This window comes from Talaromyces stipitatus, genomic scaffold (genome assembly GCF_000003125.1).
Source record: "Talaromyces stipitatus ATCC 10500 scf_1105507295517 genomic scaffold, whole genome shotgun sequence".
NCBI classification, from domain to species: domain Eukaryota; kingdom Fungi; phylum Ascomycota; class Eurotiomycetes; order Eurotiales; family Trichocomaceae; genus Talaromyces; species Talaromyces stipitatus.
Genome location: NW_002990121.1, coordinates 559,445 through 578,392, shown reverse-complemented (window position 1 = coordinate 578,392; position 18,948 = coordinate 559,445). Strand labels below are relative to the sequence as shown.

The 18,948-nt window shown below is 43.3% G+C and overlaps 5 protein-coding genes across 5 annotated transcripts; 3 read left to right on the top strand and 2 right to left on the bottom strand.

Annotated features, from left to right (window-relative positions):
• Positions 1 to 721: 721 nt before the first annotated feature.
• TSTA_002140 (MFS transporter, putative) lies at positions 722 to 2,854 on the top strand (the record flags this gene model as incomplete). The annotated part of the gene is made up of 10 exons (XM_002487756.1): positions 722 to 1,005; positions 1,045 to 1,190; positions 1,256 to 1,380; positions 1,469 to 1,602; positions 1,654 to 1,697; positions 1,748 to 1,796; positions 1,850 to 1,875; positions 1,930 to 2,248; positions 2,316 to 2,446; positions 2,520 to 2,854. 10 exons carry the CDS (start codon positions 722 to 724, stop codon positions 2,852 to 2,854), a joined length of 1,593 nt encoding a protein of 530 aa, XP_002487801.1.
• Positions 2,855 to 3,886: 1,032 nt separating this feature from the next.
• Positions 3,887 to 4,885, top strand: TSTA_002130 (uncharacterized protein; the record flags this gene model as incomplete). Its single annotated transcript, XM_002487755.1, has 3 exons — positions 3,887 to 3,985; positions 4,315 to 4,736; positions 4,783 to 4,885. 3 exons carry the CDS (start codon positions 3,887 to 3,889, stop codon positions 4,883 to 4,885), a joined length of 624 nt encoding a protein of 207 aa, XP_002487800.1.
• Positions 4,886 to 5,564: 679 nt separating this feature from the next.
• On the bottom strand, positions 5,565 to 7,164 carry TSTA_002120 (monocarboxylate transporter, putative; the record flags this gene model as incomplete). Its single annotated transcript, XM_002487754.1, has 5 exons — positions 5,565 to 5,997; positions 6,070 to 6,478; positions 6,548 to 6,722; positions 6,797 to 6,845; positions 6,998 to 7,164. 5 exons carry the CDS (start codon positions 7,162 to 7,164, stop codon positions 5,565 to 5,567), a joined length of 1,233 nt encoding a protein of 410 aa, XP_002487799.1.
• Positions 7,165 to 9,758: 2,594 nt separating this feature from the next.
• On the bottom strand, positions 9,759 to 11,689 carry TSTA_002110 (methyltransferase, putative). Its single transcript, XM_002487753.1, has 5 exons — positions 11,374 to 11,689; positions 11,252 to 11,314; positions 10,564 to 11,184; positions 10,198 to 10,479; positions 9,759 to 10,134 (listed from the first exon to the last, which is right to left on the bottom strand). The coding sequence occupies exons 1-5, from the start codon at positions 11,599 to 11,601 to the stop codon at positions 10,006 to 10,008; spliced, it is 1,323 nt and encodes a 440-aa protein (XP_002487798.1). The 5' UTR covers positions 11,602 to 11,689; the 3' UTR covers positions 9,759 to 10,005.
• Positions 11,690 to 14,652: 2,963 nt separating this feature from the next.
• Positions 14,653 to 16,424, top strand: TSTA_002100 (transferase family protein; the record flags this gene model as incomplete). Its single annotated transcript, XM_002487752.1, has 2 exons — positions 14,653 to 14,787; positions 14,820 to 16,424. 2 exons carry the CDS (start codon positions 14,653 to 14,655, stop codon positions 16,422 to 16,424), a joined length of 1,740 nt encoding a protein of 579 aa, XP_002487797.1.
• Positions 16,425 to 18,948: the final 2,524 nt, after the last annotated feature.

Here is an 18,948-nt window from a genome sequence, read left to right as displayed (position 1 = left end):
TCTTTACAATATTACAATATCTAGATAGCTCCGGGTCTCTGTGTTATCTCTCTACTACTTCTCATAATCCTTGGCAAACAGATCTTCCTCTGAATTCTTTACACTCCGGTTTCTACCCAATGGAGTAAAAAACCATAATTCTCGCAGCAAAGATCCAGCCACAGTCAAAAGTTCTCGCTACCTATACATACGGCTATCTGTTTATAAATCGTCAATTATTCAACTTGTACGGATTGTTCTGACAGAGTGAGCTATTCGTTGACTTTCTCTTGAGGCTCAGCGAATATTAATTTGTCAAAAAATGTAGTAACCATACCGGACTAGGAAAGCCAGTCAATCTCCGAAATTGGTTAGTTCCAGCTCTTTGGTAGGGCTGTTTTAACACCTATGGTAGCTAAGTGCTGACAATTGCAATTCCGGCTGCTGTTACATAAGTTTAGAAATCTCATCGACACTCAATGATCTCTTTGGAAACGTCATGGCGTGGAGAGAATTGTAATCCGAACCTAGAAACTTTCCTGGGTTTGTATAGTCACTGGCATATTATAAATCCACCTGGCTAAATAACTGCATGTAGGATAGAATAATACAAAATCAATGGGTCTGGTGATACGAAGATATAAGATAGAGCTTCCCATCCTGAGCTGGAATAGAGTACAACAAAGATTAGACCTCCTTATTATTCCCTACCTCAGAGTTCGTCCAATACACCCCACGCGCAATGGATTCGATTCGTGACTCGCCTTTCGGACTGATAGTCCGCTTCATTACGAAGAACAAGTACTTCAAACATGAAGAAGAGCTCGACACATTCAAGCACCCATACTACCACGGACCAAAAGAAGCTATCGTTGAAGGAAATCACGATTTGGTCTCACCAGAGTCCTCTAGCATCATTGCCGCAGTGTCTGAAGACGATGTTGAACGTCAAAGCGGTTCCGAAATCGATGAGAATATCATCCATCGCCTGGTAACCCTGCAGAGTCAACATGATCTCGACGAGAAGTAAAGCAAGCCGATCGTACCCACAAAGACGAATGATAGGTATATTCTAGTCGATTGGTACACAACAGGTATGCTGTGCCCATATATTGGTAAACATCTTTCGCTGAGGTTACTCCTTCAGATGATCCTGAAAACCCACAGGATTGGAGTCTCACGAAGAAGATCTTTATTGCATTTGTGGTTTGGTAAGGTTCCGTCAATATAGATTGATGCCGTCCACTGACCAACTGACAAATTTCGAACTTTGCAGTTATTACTCCTTCGTCGTCTATTTCTGATCGTCCATATCTGTGGGCGCGGTACCCGAGATCATCACAAGATTTGGAGTTAGTGTCGAAGTGTCATCCCTCGCGCTGTGTCTATATGTTCTTGGTTGTAAGACATTCGATTTCTGATTCTATTCACTTGGACGTTTTTTAACGGATATAGATGGGTTTGGACCAATGTTGTTCTCGCCCCTTAGGGAAGTGGCTTCAATAGGAAGAAATGCTCCCTATATCATTACTTTATTCATATACACAATGCTTTGGATCGGTGCTCTAACGGTCAAATACTTAGCCGGCTTCCTCGTTTTTCGATTCTTGACTGGTGTCTTCGGTAAGATTGAGAGATTAAACTCTTTGGGGGTCAATATCTGACAGTATTTAGGATCTCCAGCTCTTGCTACTGGAGGAGCCACGTTTGGGGACATGGTATGTGACCCGAGCCGTCTGCAAATTAGCCCAAAGACTGACAGATACAGTTTCCGTTGATCAAAGTACCATACGCTTTGATAGTCTGGGGAGCATCCAGTGAGCCTGCCCCGTTAACTTCACCAAGAGAGAACTAAACTGACACTCCAAAGCCGTGGTGGGACCTGCCCTGGCCCCCGTAATCTCTAACTTCAGTGCATTAGCAATGAATTGGCATTGGGTATTATGGGAGATGCTTTGAGTCAGTGCCCCTGTGCTTATATTATCGTTTTTCTTTGTACCCGAGACATCAGCATCCACGATCCTCTACTTCCGCGCTCGCCGTTTGCGCAAATTACAGGGGATGATAAATATCGTACAAAGGAGGAGATCGATCGCATCACTAACAAAAAAACGAGCATTTTCTGGAACACCATTTCAAAACCAACAGAAATCAATGTCCTTGACCCGGCAGTGCTCTTCTCAACGATTTACACCAGCCTTATCTATGCTATCTTCTATCCTTTCTTCGAATCATTCCGGATTATTTTCCAAGCTGTCTATCACTTCAGGTTCAAGGTTACAGGTCTCCCATTCCTACTGTCCTTCCAACATTATGTTTTGCCACCACACTGCTAGCTTCATACTGGTACCTCTCTTCGAGCGACAGTTGGAAAGGAAAGGACTGGGCGCTTTTGGGGCCCCTGAGAGGCGTCTCGTTCCGGGTCTATTGGTTTGTACGCTCACTCCTATTGGATTATTCATCACTGGTACGTTTATATTAGTTTTATGAGTTTCTCCCCTTTTCATACAGCCGTTGAACAAAAACTAACTACATGAAAGCATGGTCCTCCCGCCCCAGCGTGCACTGGATGGTCCCCATCCTCGGTCTATTCCTCAACATTATCGGGACATTCACGGTGATTGTTTGCATGTTACAGTACCTCGCCTTCTCGTACCCCCGTTACGCGGCGTCTCTCTTTGCAGCTAATGATTTTGCCCGGTCAACCTTGGCGGCTGGAGCAATCATGTTCTCTAGGTTTATGTTCATAAATCTTGGCCTGGACTGGGGTATTAGTTTGCTTGCGTTTTTGGATATCATCTGTGTTGTGCTACTGTTTGGGCTGTGGAAGTACGGTGGGCTTCTGAGAGCTAAAAGTCGCTTTGCTGAATCTTGAGTAACTGTTTACAAACTTACCGTCGGGGAGGAAGAGCGATGACGTCGGACATATTTTCATATATGTGAACTGTAATTATAATGTATACTAGAAGAAATAGAGATCGCGTGATGTTTTTGATGGCCAAAACATCCAGTGGATTGGTAAGCAGAGGGAAACCGTCCAACTACCTCTAGGGCTGTTTCACCCGGGGGCTTACGGCGAGTAAACGTTTTCGACCTTCAGTGTTTTTATACCCTATCTATAGAAGAACAAAACTGCAAGCATGTCTTGCTTCTGGCTCCCTGTCAAACTCAAAGTCATGCTGGGTCGAAGGAGGAAAAAAACCAGAGCAGGCTCAATACGACGAATGGCATAAAGATGGCCCTGCCATGGTTCCGAACCGTGTGTCTCTAGTGACTAAAGCAGCATTGTCGAATATGAAAATGGTGAAACTGTATTTACTATGATCCCAACCGTTCTACGTACTACTAGTAGATCATTCTGGAAATCAGAATACTATATAGTACTTCCAATTTAGGAAAGCGATTGGCCATCCTAAAATGGACTAGTAAATTGTGAGCTGGAGAAATGAGAACAAGCGAAGAAAGATATTTTGACTCGCATGCCATTTGTCAGTCTTCTAGGACCTAGTTTCTTAATTAGTAATTATCTCATATAATATCTATGCAAGGAATGGCCCATGGTGGGCGCACGTTATCCGTATGCATTTTACGCTCTGAGCCTATGGTTATACATGTTTGCCGCTCTTTAAATATCTGAGTGATTGCTTGGTATGTAGGGTTCTTGTCCTTGGACGACGATGTGAAGCAGTTAAATAGTGAATGGGAACTGGGCCCAGAATCCCTAAAATTAAGTTAGATTTAGTCTTATTAGTAAGACTAACTTATCCAAAATAATTTAAGCAACTTAACGTTAGTTCAATCTAAGATACATCCTGATATTGTAATCAATCATGTGATTAATGGGTTAGATTGCTTGTCATTTTTCACTGCGCTGCGACCTCATCTGAGTGTCGGCGAACTACTCAATATGGGACCACGAAGGAAGAAAGCAGCGCAACTTCGATCGGGCCCACTGAATCCTGATCCTCAGCCACGCCGACCCCTGCAAGACTTGCAGTGGTTGACGGTGTATAGTTCGCTAGATACCAATTCGGTGCATGTTCAAGGGTTGATAGCTCTCTTAGAATTGAAAGGAGGCCTTGAGCGGATTTCCCTTCCTGGACTGGCTCCTCTACTATCTTAGTATGAACTATCCTTTCTCTTGGACCTTTTTAACATCTGATCAATGGTGTTCATAAGACCGATTAACGATGTTTTAGTTTATGCATGCTTCGCTCCAGCAAAAGCCTACAGAAGCCTGGTCTACCATTCTTTCCTCTCTCGGAGGAGCATTTGAAAATGGAGTCAATCAAATACCCACACTACGACTTCCAGAACAACTAACTACTTGCAAAGATGCCTCCACGCATGCGTCATATCATTGGAAGAATGCATTATTACAATCAACTTATCGCCTGCTACCTAGCCGGTAGTATTGAAACACCACACATGGCCATCTTCGAAGACCAGCGAAATTGGATCCAGCGCTCTCTTCTCGAGCTTCCATACTTCGATGAGGTTGTCGTAGAACCAGACGGTCCATTTTCACGATTCGACCACGAAGCTGTCCGTGCCAGTCTGCTATTTTATAGTTACCTAGTTATCTTTCCTATACCGTTTGCTTATAGCCCTTATGATAGATTGAGACAACTACTGATGGGGATTTTAATGGATGAGGGAGCTCAGAATCTTCCTCAGCCATTTTTGCTATGGGCAGTTAGCCTTGGTGCTATATCGGAGATTCAAATTCTTGGCCACCTTCAAGACAGTCAACAGTGGTACATTAACAAGTTGAAAGAACTTATTGAAGATGGGAGTGTCTAGCTGGAACGATTACAAGTCCGTCGTTCAGTCTGTGATGTGGCAAGATAGCGTACTTGATCCTTTCATGCAGCGGATATGGCTGGCACATATTCTGGCGGTTTGAGACAAAACCACAAGAAGGATTGTTTTGAAGTTCTCATGAGGATGATATATGGGTATAATTGATTCACTTTGCCATGTACGCAACCTTTGTGAAAGTTCATTTTGGAATCATAACCAAACTGTCATTCCTATTTCTAGGATACTTTTTCTACAACTGCGATATCGAACTCAATGGAATCTAACGTATATCATTGGCGAGCAAACTATAGTTAGAACAACGATACAACCTTGTGCGTATTGCAGCCCTGATTGCAACTAGTGTTGATTACCACCTTCCCTGGTTTGTTTCTCAGACCACACAGGCTCAACACAGAGAGATTGAGGTTTTCTCTAGGACTTGTGGAGAAAGTCTCCAACAGACGAAAATGTCTGTTTCATATACCGAATGGTGATATGTATTAATCCTTCAATCTCGAGGGCGATAAGTCATTTGTAAAGATCTTTGGCTATGAATGAAGCATATCTGACACTTTCAGGTTGGAATGGGCATCGAAATTGGCAAGTAGTATGAGTTTCAAAAGGGGACAACTAGGTATTGAAAACAGTCTATGATACGTGCTAATTCTATATAGGTCTAAGTGGGTTTTTGGCAAGGCTCTTCACAACACACCATCAACGGCAAGGTTGCGTCGCTGTAGCGAACTCAATATTGAATGTGCCAGGGGACACGACCATGCTGATCAAAATTTGGCCACCAGCTTGGGCCCAGTTCGGTGCAACCTAGCAGCGAAGACAAGTGTCGTTCCACTCATAATAAAGACCCCAGAAAATATCTTCATCCCGATATACGATCCATTCGAATTTTGTAGGATGGCACCCGCAATTGGGTTGGTTGTCAATCCACCGATAGAGCCAAATAAAAATGCGAGCCCCGTGCGGTATCCGATTACTTTGAAGTTGGGTGAAATCTTGACGATCAGATTCGCAATCAACGAGGCATAGGCACCGGATGTGAAACCGAAAATGACTGCAAAGGCTATTACAGCTGCATTCCCAGTACCAGGGATCCAGAGAGCGAGGACCAGAATTCCTGATAAGTAGCATACGAACGTAAAAATATTGTACGCCCCCAATGTATCAGCTAACGCACCGGCAATCAAACGTCCAAAGAGGCTAGAAAAAGCGAATAATTAGTTAGCTGTGGTCCCGGATCCAAGTATAATAGTAAAAGGCCAATCAAAATACCTTCCAGCGTTTAGCATGGCAAGCAAATACTGAGCAATGTTCGGATCCATTCCCAACTCCAAAGCCTCGGCTACGACATAGTCAATTGGAATGAAAATGCCAAAGGTAAGAAGTACGAATCCGGCTATAACCAGAATCATTGTTAGCTCCTGAAATGGTTGTAGCAATTCTTCCTTTGTCATAGGTTTTGGCCGTGGAGGAATCCGTGACCTGATTGCCAAGTTGGCGATTGCGAGAAGACCAAGAATCATGAATGCAGCAATACGCATAGCCCAACCATATCCAACCTGGGCAATCAGCTTTTGTACCATGATAGGAAAAATGATTCCTCCAATGCTAGAACCAGTGGCCGTAATACCATAAGCAACGCCACGCATTTTATCAAACCAACCGGGTATAACACCGAGTGCTATGAAAAAAAAGCGATCCCATTAATTACTAGGTCCCACTGGTACATGAGGTAAACAGACAAGCTTACCAGGCTGGAATATTGTCGCAACACCAATTGCACTAACAACTCCTTGCGAAAGCAAGACTTGATAGTATTGCGTGGATATGGAAGCCATCATAAGACCGAAGACGTGTAGCAACGATCCAACCAAGAGTAAATAACGAGGCCCATAACGATCGTACAGTTGACCGACGATGGGGCCCTGGATAGAAGTAAAATAATGACTGTCAGTATCTGTAGTGATGTATCTGGTGAATGGACTGGTCTGTGACATACCATCGCGAACATGAAGAAAATCTGTAACGACGGAATCCATGCGATTGTGCTAGAGGAATACTGATGCAGGAGTGCTGACTCATAGTAATTCTGAAAAGTACCAATACCTAGCGTGAGATATTAGTATCGTAGGCTTGAGCGTTCGACGTTTCCATTGGGAAAATACTGTTAATCCATCCAAAACTGCAAAATAGTACACACCACGACCCAGAAAGGACAGACCACGCGCTAAAGCCGCCGTCCGGAGCAGGATCTGCAAGTACCCATGCTTCTTTTTCTTTGGGGCCAGTTTGAACCTGTTCTGGCTCAGAATATTTATTGATTTTGCTTTCCATGTCTTCCTTCATGGGCAAATCTTCAGTTGACATTTTCCACCACTCAACAGACGATGTGAAGGCCTTGAGGTCGAAATTTGGCCGATCAACGTATGCGAAATTAATTGGGAGCCAGGTGTGATCCTGTGAGGTAAGAGAGAAACAGCATGATGCTTCCTCAAGGTCCAGCAAACGACTTATACTGTGCTTCTTATATAGTTCAAGCTGGCCATAGATCCGTTGTGAGCGCGGCCGTTCGCGAACGGCCGTTGAAGAACGCTAGATCGGATTTAATTCTTCAGCAATGACTACCAACCAATTCAATATGATGTGTTTAGCCCAGGCGGACAATCAATTGAAACTTAAAATTTTGAAGGATTTATAAAATTGAGGCTTCTGATTGACTAAAAGAGCATTGAGTGTACCTTGGTTGGTCGGAGTTTAGAATCTACTGAAAATGAAGACCCATCTACAGTAGGCACAAATAGTGGCCCCAATGAGTCCTGACTGATGAACCTTAAAAAAGGGAATTTCATGCTTTATACAAGACGCTCCAAGTACCAGAAAATGCTTACCCCATTCTTCATAGGAAACCCAAGTTTCTGAATAACATGTCTTGCTCTCGGTTACACCTTATCGGATTTTTTGCTCCCTCAGATCATCCTGATTTGAGGTACTCTGAGCAACTTAAGGAGCGCTGTAATCCTCGCGTAATTCTTTCTGTTGAAGTTTGAGTTTGGAACTGTCATGGGGCAACATGTCGGGGCATAAGGTAACCGTAAGGTCACTCATAGCAATGCCATGTTCTCACCTAGGAATCGCGGTTCCAAACTATCGGAAACGGACCTTATTAATGCCCAACTTAATTTTTAGTTCTAGTAGATGCCTTGTAGTTATTCGTGTTCGACATTCTGACTTAAGAGTTTAGTATCACGTGGCATTAAAGCCCTAACTCTAACCACTGTTCATGATATTTTTGGACAACAGATTGGCACTCCACGAGTTGGATCAACTTTAAAATGAAGTGCTACAGTGCGTACAAACTGACCTGGTGAAATTTGGAACGAGGGAGAAAATCAGGTTGTCTGATATAGCCTTGAAGAGAATTGATCACAACAGTGAGTCGAAGTCATAACAACGAAATGTAGCAGGTAACTCCCTGGTTGCTACATACTTGATAAGGTCCTAATCTCTCGACTAAATGATGATATATATTTATACGCATGAAAAGGAATGCGAATGCAAATATTACCCAGAAATGTAATATCGCAGTAGAAAAATCTCAACCTCCGGAGATCATCGAGACAGCTCACCAGTCCTTTCTACTACCACACCATGTATCCTGATTTTCACCCCACGTAGCTGAAGCTCACTGATGCGAAGTGTGAAAATGAAAATGAGGAGCACAAGGGAGGCGTTGGTTGCAAGCCTCACATAATATTCGATATCAGAGGGTGAATAATTTGAAGCTCGAATTGTCGCATTGGTGTTGTGTTTGGCAACAAAGCGTAATGAATCTAAAGTGAGGGAGTTAACTAGCCTATACGAAAAATAATTGCCATTTTGGAGGCCAACGAGTACCGACTTCAGTCGGAGGTGAAGGACTCGGCAGTTTTCGAAATGGATTTGATGGTAACATACCATATAATAGCCACGAAACCCACGCTATTACTAGCGAACTTAAGCCACCGAAAGAATATAATAATTTTATGAGTGTTCTTTTGTTTATTGAAGTGCCCATGGCCATTGAAATATGCGTCCTTTGCTCAGGTACAATTGAATTGTTGATATGTAACTGGATAGTTTTGAGAGACATACGAAAGTACGAAAGCGTAAACTCTGATCTTTTATCAGCAAGAAAAATAATGGTTAATTTATAATTTGACACGATAGAGAAAAGAGGAGGCTGATGCGGCACAGGCACAGAGAGAACGATAAGTGTCATGTCCTCCACGGAGACTACCAATTAAAATTGTTATCAACTCTTCGATCGTGGGCGGATCAAGCCTCACAGTGATGCGTCAATCATACACTAAAGAAAGCTCAGCGGTAATTCTCATTTATCCCTGCTTCTGATATGGAATTGGCACGGGGGCTTGTTGATTACTAACGCGAAAAATTCAATCAAATATCATGCAGCGTGTGTAGTGTAGCTGCCTATCATTTCCCCGACACTACTGTACCCTACCTACGCCTAGCCGACGAATGAAATAATATGGCTGATATCACACCAATCAAGCAAGTAGAGTATGCGCCGACGTTGAATCAAAGCCACTAGAGCCCTATAGAATTGCGACTTATATAGCAGTCTTATTATATCATGTAATGTCGTTATGTTCTATGGTTTCTTTTGACTCTATCGCTCCATTTCTCCTAAGTACATCGCAGTGGAGACAAATCCTTCATTGTATACATATTAACAGACGCCTATCAAAACTAAGCTGAAATTAATGTTGTACTCCAGATTCCAGTGAAAGTTGACTGTGATGGGGCGAGCGATATCGCCAGTCTTACATGTAATTTTCGTGTACGTACATTTATATACCGCCTTCCATGCTGTATATCAGCATACATAGTAAATCGTACCGCTTGTGAATAGCATAACATACCTGTATTAAGTCTAAATGGTTCCTATCGACGAAGATATCCATGAAAAAGGCGGGCTTTAATTATGGCTACTGAGGATAGGGCTAGTGGTGGCCCCTAAATTCCAAAAATCGTTGAAGTCGCTACTGAACTAGGGCTCGCTGAACATCCTTTTGATTGAAGATGCATGAATCATGTGCAAGAAGAAACTGCGAGCATTCTGCTTTGTATCCCTTAGAGAATTCACCCCTCCGAATCTTTAATTCCTCCCACCAACAAGTTATTATAAAGCTCGTTTTACAATCCTCCTCAATCTAACATCTCCTGAAAGCCCGCACTGGTGTATGGAACAGCAGGCTCAGGAGTCCGGGCCGCGCAAATGACATAGTTACCAAGCGCGCGGGAGCGAAAGCCAGCCTCGCAAGAGAGAAAATAATACTAAAAAAGTTATTAAACCAGGCCAGTTGAAACATTTGAAGACTTATTTGTCGATTGACTTACCAGCCACATCCGTCGAAATGCTTCAATATCCTCCTTACTTGCAGATGGATGCTTCCTCATATAATCCGCCATGATCCTATCCCAGTTTCGTAGAAAGTTATCCCTCCATGCGAGCAAAGTTTTCCCATAATGAGGTCCAATGTTCTTTGCATAAGTAATTTCCAGAGTTCCTTTCGATCCCTTGTGTAGGGCTTCAGTCAACAAGTGGATAGAAGGCAAGTAGCCTCCGGGGAATATGTATCGACCAATGAAGGTATCTACAGGAGATCGTGATTCATGCATCTTAATCTCGGAGTCAGCCTGAATTGTTTCTGTGTGCACACTCTGCATAGGTATGCCCAAGACGAAAAGTATAGGAGTACACACCTTGTTAGTAAATGTGATACCGTCAAGGACAAGTAAACCCGTCGTCGGATTCAATAATCGTGAAATTGTGCTGAAATATTCATTCAAGTACTTTCGACCAACATGCTCAAACATACCAATTGATATCACTCGATCGTAGCCGGAGTCCGGTACAGGAGTTGTCCGGTAGTCGCAGAGAAGTACGGAGACAAGATGGTCTAGCTTCGCATTCTTTATCTTTTGCTCCACCAGTTCCTTTTGCTCGCTGGACAATGTTATCCCGGTCACCCGACAAGAATACCTTTGCGCAGCTTTAACCATTACATCTCCCCATCCGCACCCAATTTCGAGCATATGATGGTTGGAAGTAAGACGGAGTTTCTTGAGTAGTGTGTCCACCTTTCTTTCCTGGGCAGTTTGCAATGTCTCAGCAGGGTCCGCGGTCCAGTGAGCGCAACTATAGTTCATATCGGGTGAAAGAAAGGCAGCAAACAATTCATTGGATGTGTCGTAATGTGCCGAAGCGTTGAGTCGTGCTTGCTGGACATCATTTGAAGGACTCCACAGTAGACGAGACAGCCGTTGGCCGGCTTGTAAGATGGGATTCCCAAAACCCAGGTAGTCTTTATTTTTGAAATATATCTGGATCGAGGGTAATGAAGTTATGATTAATATTGACTTGATGACTCTTCCATGGGGCTTCTCTTACATTGAAGATCTTGTTCAAATCGGGGCACTCAATTTCCTGCAACATGAATGCCTCCGACAACCCCTAGACCCTCATCAGAGACCGAAAATTGAGTTTAAAAATCTAATTGATAACACGCATACCAAGTCTAGTGCTGTACAAAATCTGACCCAGAAGTTGGGATCAACCACGTAAATCGTGGCGTTCAACTCATCAGGTACCGCGGTATCTTTCTCTCCGACAACGACTGTTGCATCATCTTCATATCGACAAATAAATGTGGCTCGGCCTCTTTGAATTTTGGTCAAGGTTCTGACGACCCAATATTTTGCGTAAGATTGTAGCCATGTTGGACGATGAACGATGGCCATCTTCCGTTGCGTATAATTCTTGGTAGTATTTGCTTATAAGCTGCTATTATATCCCCTGGAGGAGCTAATCACTTGTGCTCATATAAGTGATTATCTGGAGGAAGAAAATATTATGGACTGTATGATTTGGTGGATTGTTAGCACCTCGTGACCTGATGATAATGGAGGGGATTCTATGCACTATGCAGTGCCAACGCTCAAGACATGCAGGAATACCTCACATCACTCGACAGCACTGCTGGCAGCCAATCGCATGAATCCAGATCTAATATCCGGATTATTTGCAGCTTCGCATTGACGATTATGCTTCCTTATGCTATATATGGCCTGACGCATGTTGCACCAATCCGCATATATTATGGTCGGACATTGCTTTCCCACATACCCACTGCTTACAGTAAACTTTCTCCTCGGCTGGACTGGATGTTGTGTAACAGATGATTTCGAATATTTACAAACATGTACAGCAGCATAACTCGAGGGTGTAAATATGAGAACTGCGGTACTAGCCGATGGTTCTAGAGCGTGATAGACTCGTTAATCTGTACATGTGCACCTGGCTGTCTTGTTGACAATGTATGATGAAATAACTGTGCTGAAATGCTGCCATGGTCATATTGATAAGGATATGCGGAGAATGTCAAGAGATGGAACCGCGTAGTCCAGGTTTTCAATGACCCTCTACTTTTCACCTCAATCATTTGTAGATCTCTTTAGTGTTTATATGTGGCTAGAACTTGCCATTCTAGGTCAGGGTGTGTTAGGGCCGAGTTAACCGCTGATTCAGCAGTTAAACTTTGGCGTGCTTGTTGCAGAAAAATACTGCCTAGATAGTGCACCAAACTGGGCTTTGTCAGATTTTTCATGTTCTATACACACTGTTTCGGATTTCGGTATCTGTTCTGTCAAAGGCTCAAAGCGGACCCTGGTTATTGTCCAAGTCTACAAGGAGTTGCCTAGATTTCAATAAAAACCATCGTTTGCCAGAAAGTTTGTAATGCGGCATCAAGAGGCCAGAAAAGAAGGAAGAAGGCTAAGCCCTGACCGTACCTTGACGTGACAGTCCTTCATGAAAACCAAATAGGTATGTAGTGGACAATGATCCTGTCGAGCGGCTCTTGTACGAGCCTCCTTGTCTACGACCTAGAGAATTTTAAATGCATTCCTATAGCCCAATTAAGGCGCAGCGAATGAACTGGGTGTGGACCAACCAGAATTTTCCCACCAAGAGTAGGGTGAGTTGGATCGACGTTCTCTCTTTTCAAGAAAACATAGAGGTTAGCAATGGGCCAATTGATCATATTGGTCATGCATGTGGGATTTAGGGCTCGAGTACTTACCTAGGTCCACGGGTAGCGGATCAGCTTTATCCGAATTGCCTATATTGATTAAGAAGGACCGGGGGCTTGGTCGAGAGAAATGCCCAAATACCAATCAACCTATCTATCGGCTATCTTAGTCTGTACATTCAGGCCTACAGCTGTTTACCAACACAATCACGTATTAGACAGCTAATGAACCTGGGGCATCGGTCAACAGGTTAGTTGTAGCTAGGATGATGATGGCCAAGCTAGTAGCGATATTGGCAAATACGAGATGGACGACAAGACTACAGCTTCTATCTTCAGCCCGGGCACTGCCATTGACTTCAATTTAACCGTCGCATCCCTATAGAACACATGTTGCTAATATTCTGTATGTATTTAGTGGTTCTCCGGTAAATTATTGTAACGGATTTTACCTACTTGAAGTTATTAGCATGTTGCATTGCACCACCTATCTACTCTACAGTCAGGGATAGACATCCTGAAATTCAGGTATAGAATTAACAGGAGAGGGTGCAACCTAAAACTTGGCTAGTACTGCACTCTGAAAAGGTGTAGCTCCGAATCTCGACATCCTCAATCAGCACGCCGGATAATCTTTACGGTACGTTGGTATACGGATTGGATGGACGTGCGGTTGCATCGGCAATTCCTCAATTTGGGTGCTCAAAAACTATACCTAGGCATTTGAGAACCTGAAGATTGAAAGACTGGGTGGTATTTTTCTATATTCACAGGGATACTTGCCCACTTGCTTCTCCCTAGATACTTGTGAGAATACAAGCTGGACCATTGTGAAGCTGGCTTTGTGAAAAACGACCTATATCGGAACTAGATGCATATTTTCAATCAGTTATTAAATGTCCAACTCAAAACATATCAAATATGATTGTGGCTAAAGTGGAAAGGATTCGGACGATGTCGACAAATGACTCCATAGACGGCAAGAGCAGAATTTCTTGATCTGTCTCAGTTCGGCAAAATGATATTTTTTCTTCATCAGGGTGAACAAGGGATAGAGACAGGGAAAGAACTCACATTCTACAGATTCTAGATTTCAAGTTCCGCAATCAAGCCCTAAGGACCTGTATTTAAAGCATTGGAATCCTGTCAGATGTATTGGAAGCTCATGCTGTCCACGTCCAAACTTCAGCGGAATGCTAACCATATTTATAACCTGAGGGTGCTGGGTAGTAATAAGAAAGGGGTTGGCATCAGCTCTTCTAAACTAACATTAATTGGATCCTGTGCTAGCTATGAATAACGATGAACAAAAATGATTAATACTTCCACAAAGTATAACGACATACTTCTGTGAAGGATGATCCGTATGCCATCCGCGAGGGCATATTAGGGCTATCCGTGAGATATGACCTAATCCGGCCAAACATTGTTACAGTAGCAATGTTTTAGTATAACGATAGGCGCTATAATGCCAAGATCTATTGGCAGATATCCTAAAACTACAGTTCTGAAATGATCACCAATTCATTGTTGGAAGATTCAATATGACTCATAATGGGTCATTATTGTTTATTCGATGGCTAGAACACAAGAGACCTAGTCCAACCATCCCCATACCCAGCTCCAGAATTCTAATATGTATGTATGTACGATTGTAGAATACAGTGACTACGATGCATGAACGGTATTATTGAAATTTGCTTTAGCTAGATACTATCTCCAGGGTTAGTAACCCCCAATCCCACAAGCCGCACAATCACTCATGATCACTAATACTGAGTCTGAGAATGGACAGACCCACCTACCAAGTTTTAGTGACAGCTACGTGTCTATGGAATTGGTGAATCTGAAAGATGTGGATCATGTATCTAATGAAGTTCTCCCTTTGCTACGCTGGGTTTGTTCTGTGTTTATGAGTTACAACTATAGTGCGGATTGAGAACTCAAAACTATCAAATGGATTCACTTGCAATTGATGAGAGCACTCGGCTCTTCCCACAATCCCGGCAAGAGACCCCAATTTGCGTTCCACTGTCCATTCTCGATTGCACGTCAGCTCGGTTTTCCTCTACAGGGTGTATCTGGATCTTCGACCATCATGATGCCACACCCGACCATCATACCCTCGTTGAACGGCTTAGAGATTCCTTCGTCGCTACCCTGAACGAGTTTCCTCAGTGGTCAGGCCAACTCCAATGGACGCCATTCAACCCAAGCGGCGGCTACAGGGAACGATTCAACCGTATTCAATTGGTATATGGATCCGTGGATGACCCGGGAGTCGACTGGAGAACCACATCCTATTCATCAGAGTCAACAGCCCAATTTGCTCCCACGCCATCAGAAAGAGTGTCGAAAAAAATCTGGCGGGGAGATAATAATTCTGAATACTCGCGACTGGTTTCAGACTGTCCATTGGCGCTTTCTGATTTGAAGAGCTACGAAGGTCTACCGGGAATGTCGGTTCAGGTCAGTCTCTTTGGCGACGGCGGATATGCGATTGGAGTGAAGTTGGCTCATGTTCTGGGCGATGCACAATCCCTGATGGTTTTTGTTCATATGTGGGCGGCTAACAGCCGTGGTCTTCATGGTTATACCGGAAGCCCTTCACTGTTTCACTCTCCTATTTTCGATCCGGAGCAATTAGATAGCCATGCGTCTGGTGACATCAATGGCTCCGGGATCGACCACAACCTCGCAGCCGTCGCCAGATCATTACCTTTACATCGGTACGATTGCTGGGAAGTCGACGCCCCTGGTTTTCCATCCTTTCTCGCAGAGACAGTACAGAAAACCATGCCTCCGTCAACATTTCTTGACAATCTCAAGTTGTCGCCAACACATTCAGGCCCATGGTCTTCGTGGGACCCTTCCAGACCAGTCAGCTATGCCCACATCCATTTCAGTGGAAAGACGCTAGCCAAAATGCAGTCTTCGGCACAGCATGAGAAGAGCGGAGCGTCAATGCTGTCAAGGCTCGACATGTTACTGGCCCATCTATGGTCTTCCATCAATCGGGCAAGAAGAATGGAGCAATCCTCATCTGACGTATTTCTCAATCTCACACTAGGTGCCCGGGCCCGTGTATCTCCTCCACTACCAGATTCCTATATTGGATCACCATTGTTCCTAACACATGTCAAGCGATCCGGATTAGAAACATGTTCAGAAAGCGCAGGGAGCCTCGCTAGATCTATCCGCAATACCATTTCACTTTTTACTCCGGAAAAAGTGGGCGCAATGCTGCATGACGCAGCCCATGAAGTCTCTCCATTGCGGCTGTGGCAGGGCTTTGTAGGACAGCGGCATGTCATAGTAACCTCATGGCTTCGGCTGCATGTGTACCAGGTAGATTTCGAAGGAACACCTACGCCTCCACGATATGTCCATGCGATTATGCCAAATATCGATGGCGTGCTTCAAGTTTTCGATTCCGCGACTGACGATGGAGGTATGGACGTCGCGCTCTATCTGGAGGCTGAAGCGATGGACAATCTACTTAGGGACAACATATTCCAGGCGTGGAACAACTAGTCAGACCGTACGACTAGATTGGTCTCTTATAAGTATGAATGATGTTTATTACGCCCGGAGGGACTAACCCTATAGGGCACTAGCGCTAGATATATACAATTCGTGTGTTTCCAACCTATCCTCCTATAAGCCCTTACTTTTCCTGCTTCCACGTGTTTATCTTTATATCTGAGGTTGAGGCCTCCTTAACATATAGTTCCCCCATCTTGAGTATAAAAGAATTGATAGACAGGCTTAAAGGCTGTCTTCTTCAAGTGTGCAGCGTCCTATCCTTAGCAGCTGCAGCGGTGTCTATCATATATGAGGGTGGGAGTAGTTAGTTAGTATTAGTGTCGGAACGTGAATATCAAACCCTACACGTTTTGGCACCGGATATAGTTAGTCTGACGCGGCACGTGCGTGCCGCGTATATCTAGCTAGCTATCCCCGTCCCCCTCGTTCTTGGGGAGAAGTCACAATATTAGGAATCAAGATATCTTCATATTGTCAGGCTCATTAGGCCGCTTCGTGTTCGCGCCTTACTACCGTCTATGCTTCGTGATACGGACCGTAGTTAAACCAACAATTAGCTTTGCTGTGACTGACTTGGTTCCTATTCCTATTCTATATTAAGTCTTCCTATTGATATTACATATCTAATTGTCGTTCGTACTGCTTTGATGTCTGGTTGCCATCACTTGGGGTCAGATTATGCCTTTCCTCCAAGATAGAATGATAGGCTCCCTCTTTTTATTTCTATACATTGTAACATACCTTCTCTTATTCCTATCCACTTTGTCGGAGTTATGTTAGATCTATTGTCTACCACTGCTTGGTATATAATAAGGGTTTTGCCCTCAGTGTTAGCTCATGGACTACTTTTGTAACCACTGTTATCAGGTGATCTGTCTGCTCCTATACTGAGTTACCTAGAGGAACCACCTATAGATTGGTAGCTATTCTAGATCTAATTTCTGTCTATGGCGCGTTCTTTAAGAGCAGTCTCTCATTGACTGGTTGGTCTGGGACAGATATATTAAATTCTATCTTAATTACTTGATGGTCTAATTCATGGTTTATATAGTGTATACCACACTATACTATCTCTTCTGCTAGCTCTGTTAACGCTAGTACCAAGTCAATTATTATCTCTGTGAAGGTGTTCATTCTCTATCCTAAGAGGTAACTAATCGAGCAAAAACTAAGCATGAGGAAAGAGGGAGAGAAGACTCGCTATGCCGCTCGTAAGGACTCTTTTTACATGTGCGTCCGGGGCCTTGTCGGTGCCTATTTAGGAAATCCTGAAGACAAAGGAGGATATTCCCGTTAGGGTCATCCTTTTAGGGCTTAGGGCTCCGTCCAGGTGCTGGCAACGTCCGTACGATATCCTGCCCCGTAACCCAGCCGTCACAATCTCCCTGTCTCCTAGTTGCCATATTTTTGTACCTCTAGGTAGAAGGCTGTGAAGGGAGTATCTACTTATAAAGTTAATCAAATCATCAGCCTCTCCTTATCTCATAGGAGAGATCTGGTCTTCTCCCTAGAGTTGGTCATGTCTATTGAAGTCTCCTATTATTAGTACATCTGTCCATGTTCCTCCTCTACCCTGGATATTCACTACTAGATCGCGTAGCAATCTAATAGTGGATATCAATGCTTCTTCACTGTTCCTCTCTATATAGACCAACACTGCCCAGTCTAGGAGTTGAAGTATTGTGGCTGTCAGATCTGAAGATGCTACTGGAATCTGTTTAGCCTCGATATCACTCTGAACCCATAACATGCTTCTAATTAGCCATCTTCCATCATGTCTTTCTGTTAGTATCATCTTTGTCTAATAGTAGTGTCCTATTGGGCTTGTCACCATAGTATTTTTAATTATCCATGCATGTAGTTCAGATACAGCCACCACTCTATAGTCTCTAATTTTGTTATCATTTATTAGACTTTGTTATACTGTGTCTCGTTTACCAACATTCAGTTGTAAAAAGTAAAGTGATTTATGTATTAGACTGTACAAGATAAACTTGATAGTTTCTACTAAATGACTTATAAGGTTCTTCACAAGAAATATATTTTAGGATTGGAGCTTAGCAAGTACTATGATAGTGTCTCTTCTTTGCACATTTACCATATGTCTGGGTCTTTTTATATAAAAAAGCCTTATATTCTATCTCTTAACAGTTGTAACATTAAAATGGTCCTGTGCATGGTTCAAACTTCAAAGGCTTAAGTATATGTAGATTCTCCTGCTATGTTAGAGTAGTTGCCTTCTAATAGGCATTTGGCATCTGTTCCTTTGGTGATATATACCATCATAGATCTATATGCTTTATTAGAGTCCTTCTTGCTAAGCCAGGTTATCTTGGCAATATCAACCTTGTTCTCTTTTTCTAGGGCCTCGACTGCTCCTAGCAGGATATTACTATCTATATCCAGGATCGCTGTCTGGTTAGCATTATCGATTTTGACTGGGTAGAGCTAATCTCGTAATACTCTCCATCTTAGTATATTTAACTTCTGAGCAGCCTCTTTAATATGTAGG

Excerpts from the sequence above, each read along its gene's own strand:
- TSTA_002110 (XM_002487753.1), bottom strand. The coding sequence starts at position 11,601 with ATGGCCATCGTTCATCGTCCAACATGGCTACAATCTTACGCAAAATAT. Across the intron at positions 11,185-11,251 it reads ATTTGAACAAGATCTTCAAT|ATATATTTCAAAAATAAAGA; the intron begins GTAAGAGAAGCC and ends CCCTCGATCCAG. Across the intron at positions 10,480-10,563 it reads GTATCACATTTACTAACAAG|ATGCATGAATCACGATCTCC; the intron begins GTGTGTACTCCT and ends TCCGAGATTAAG.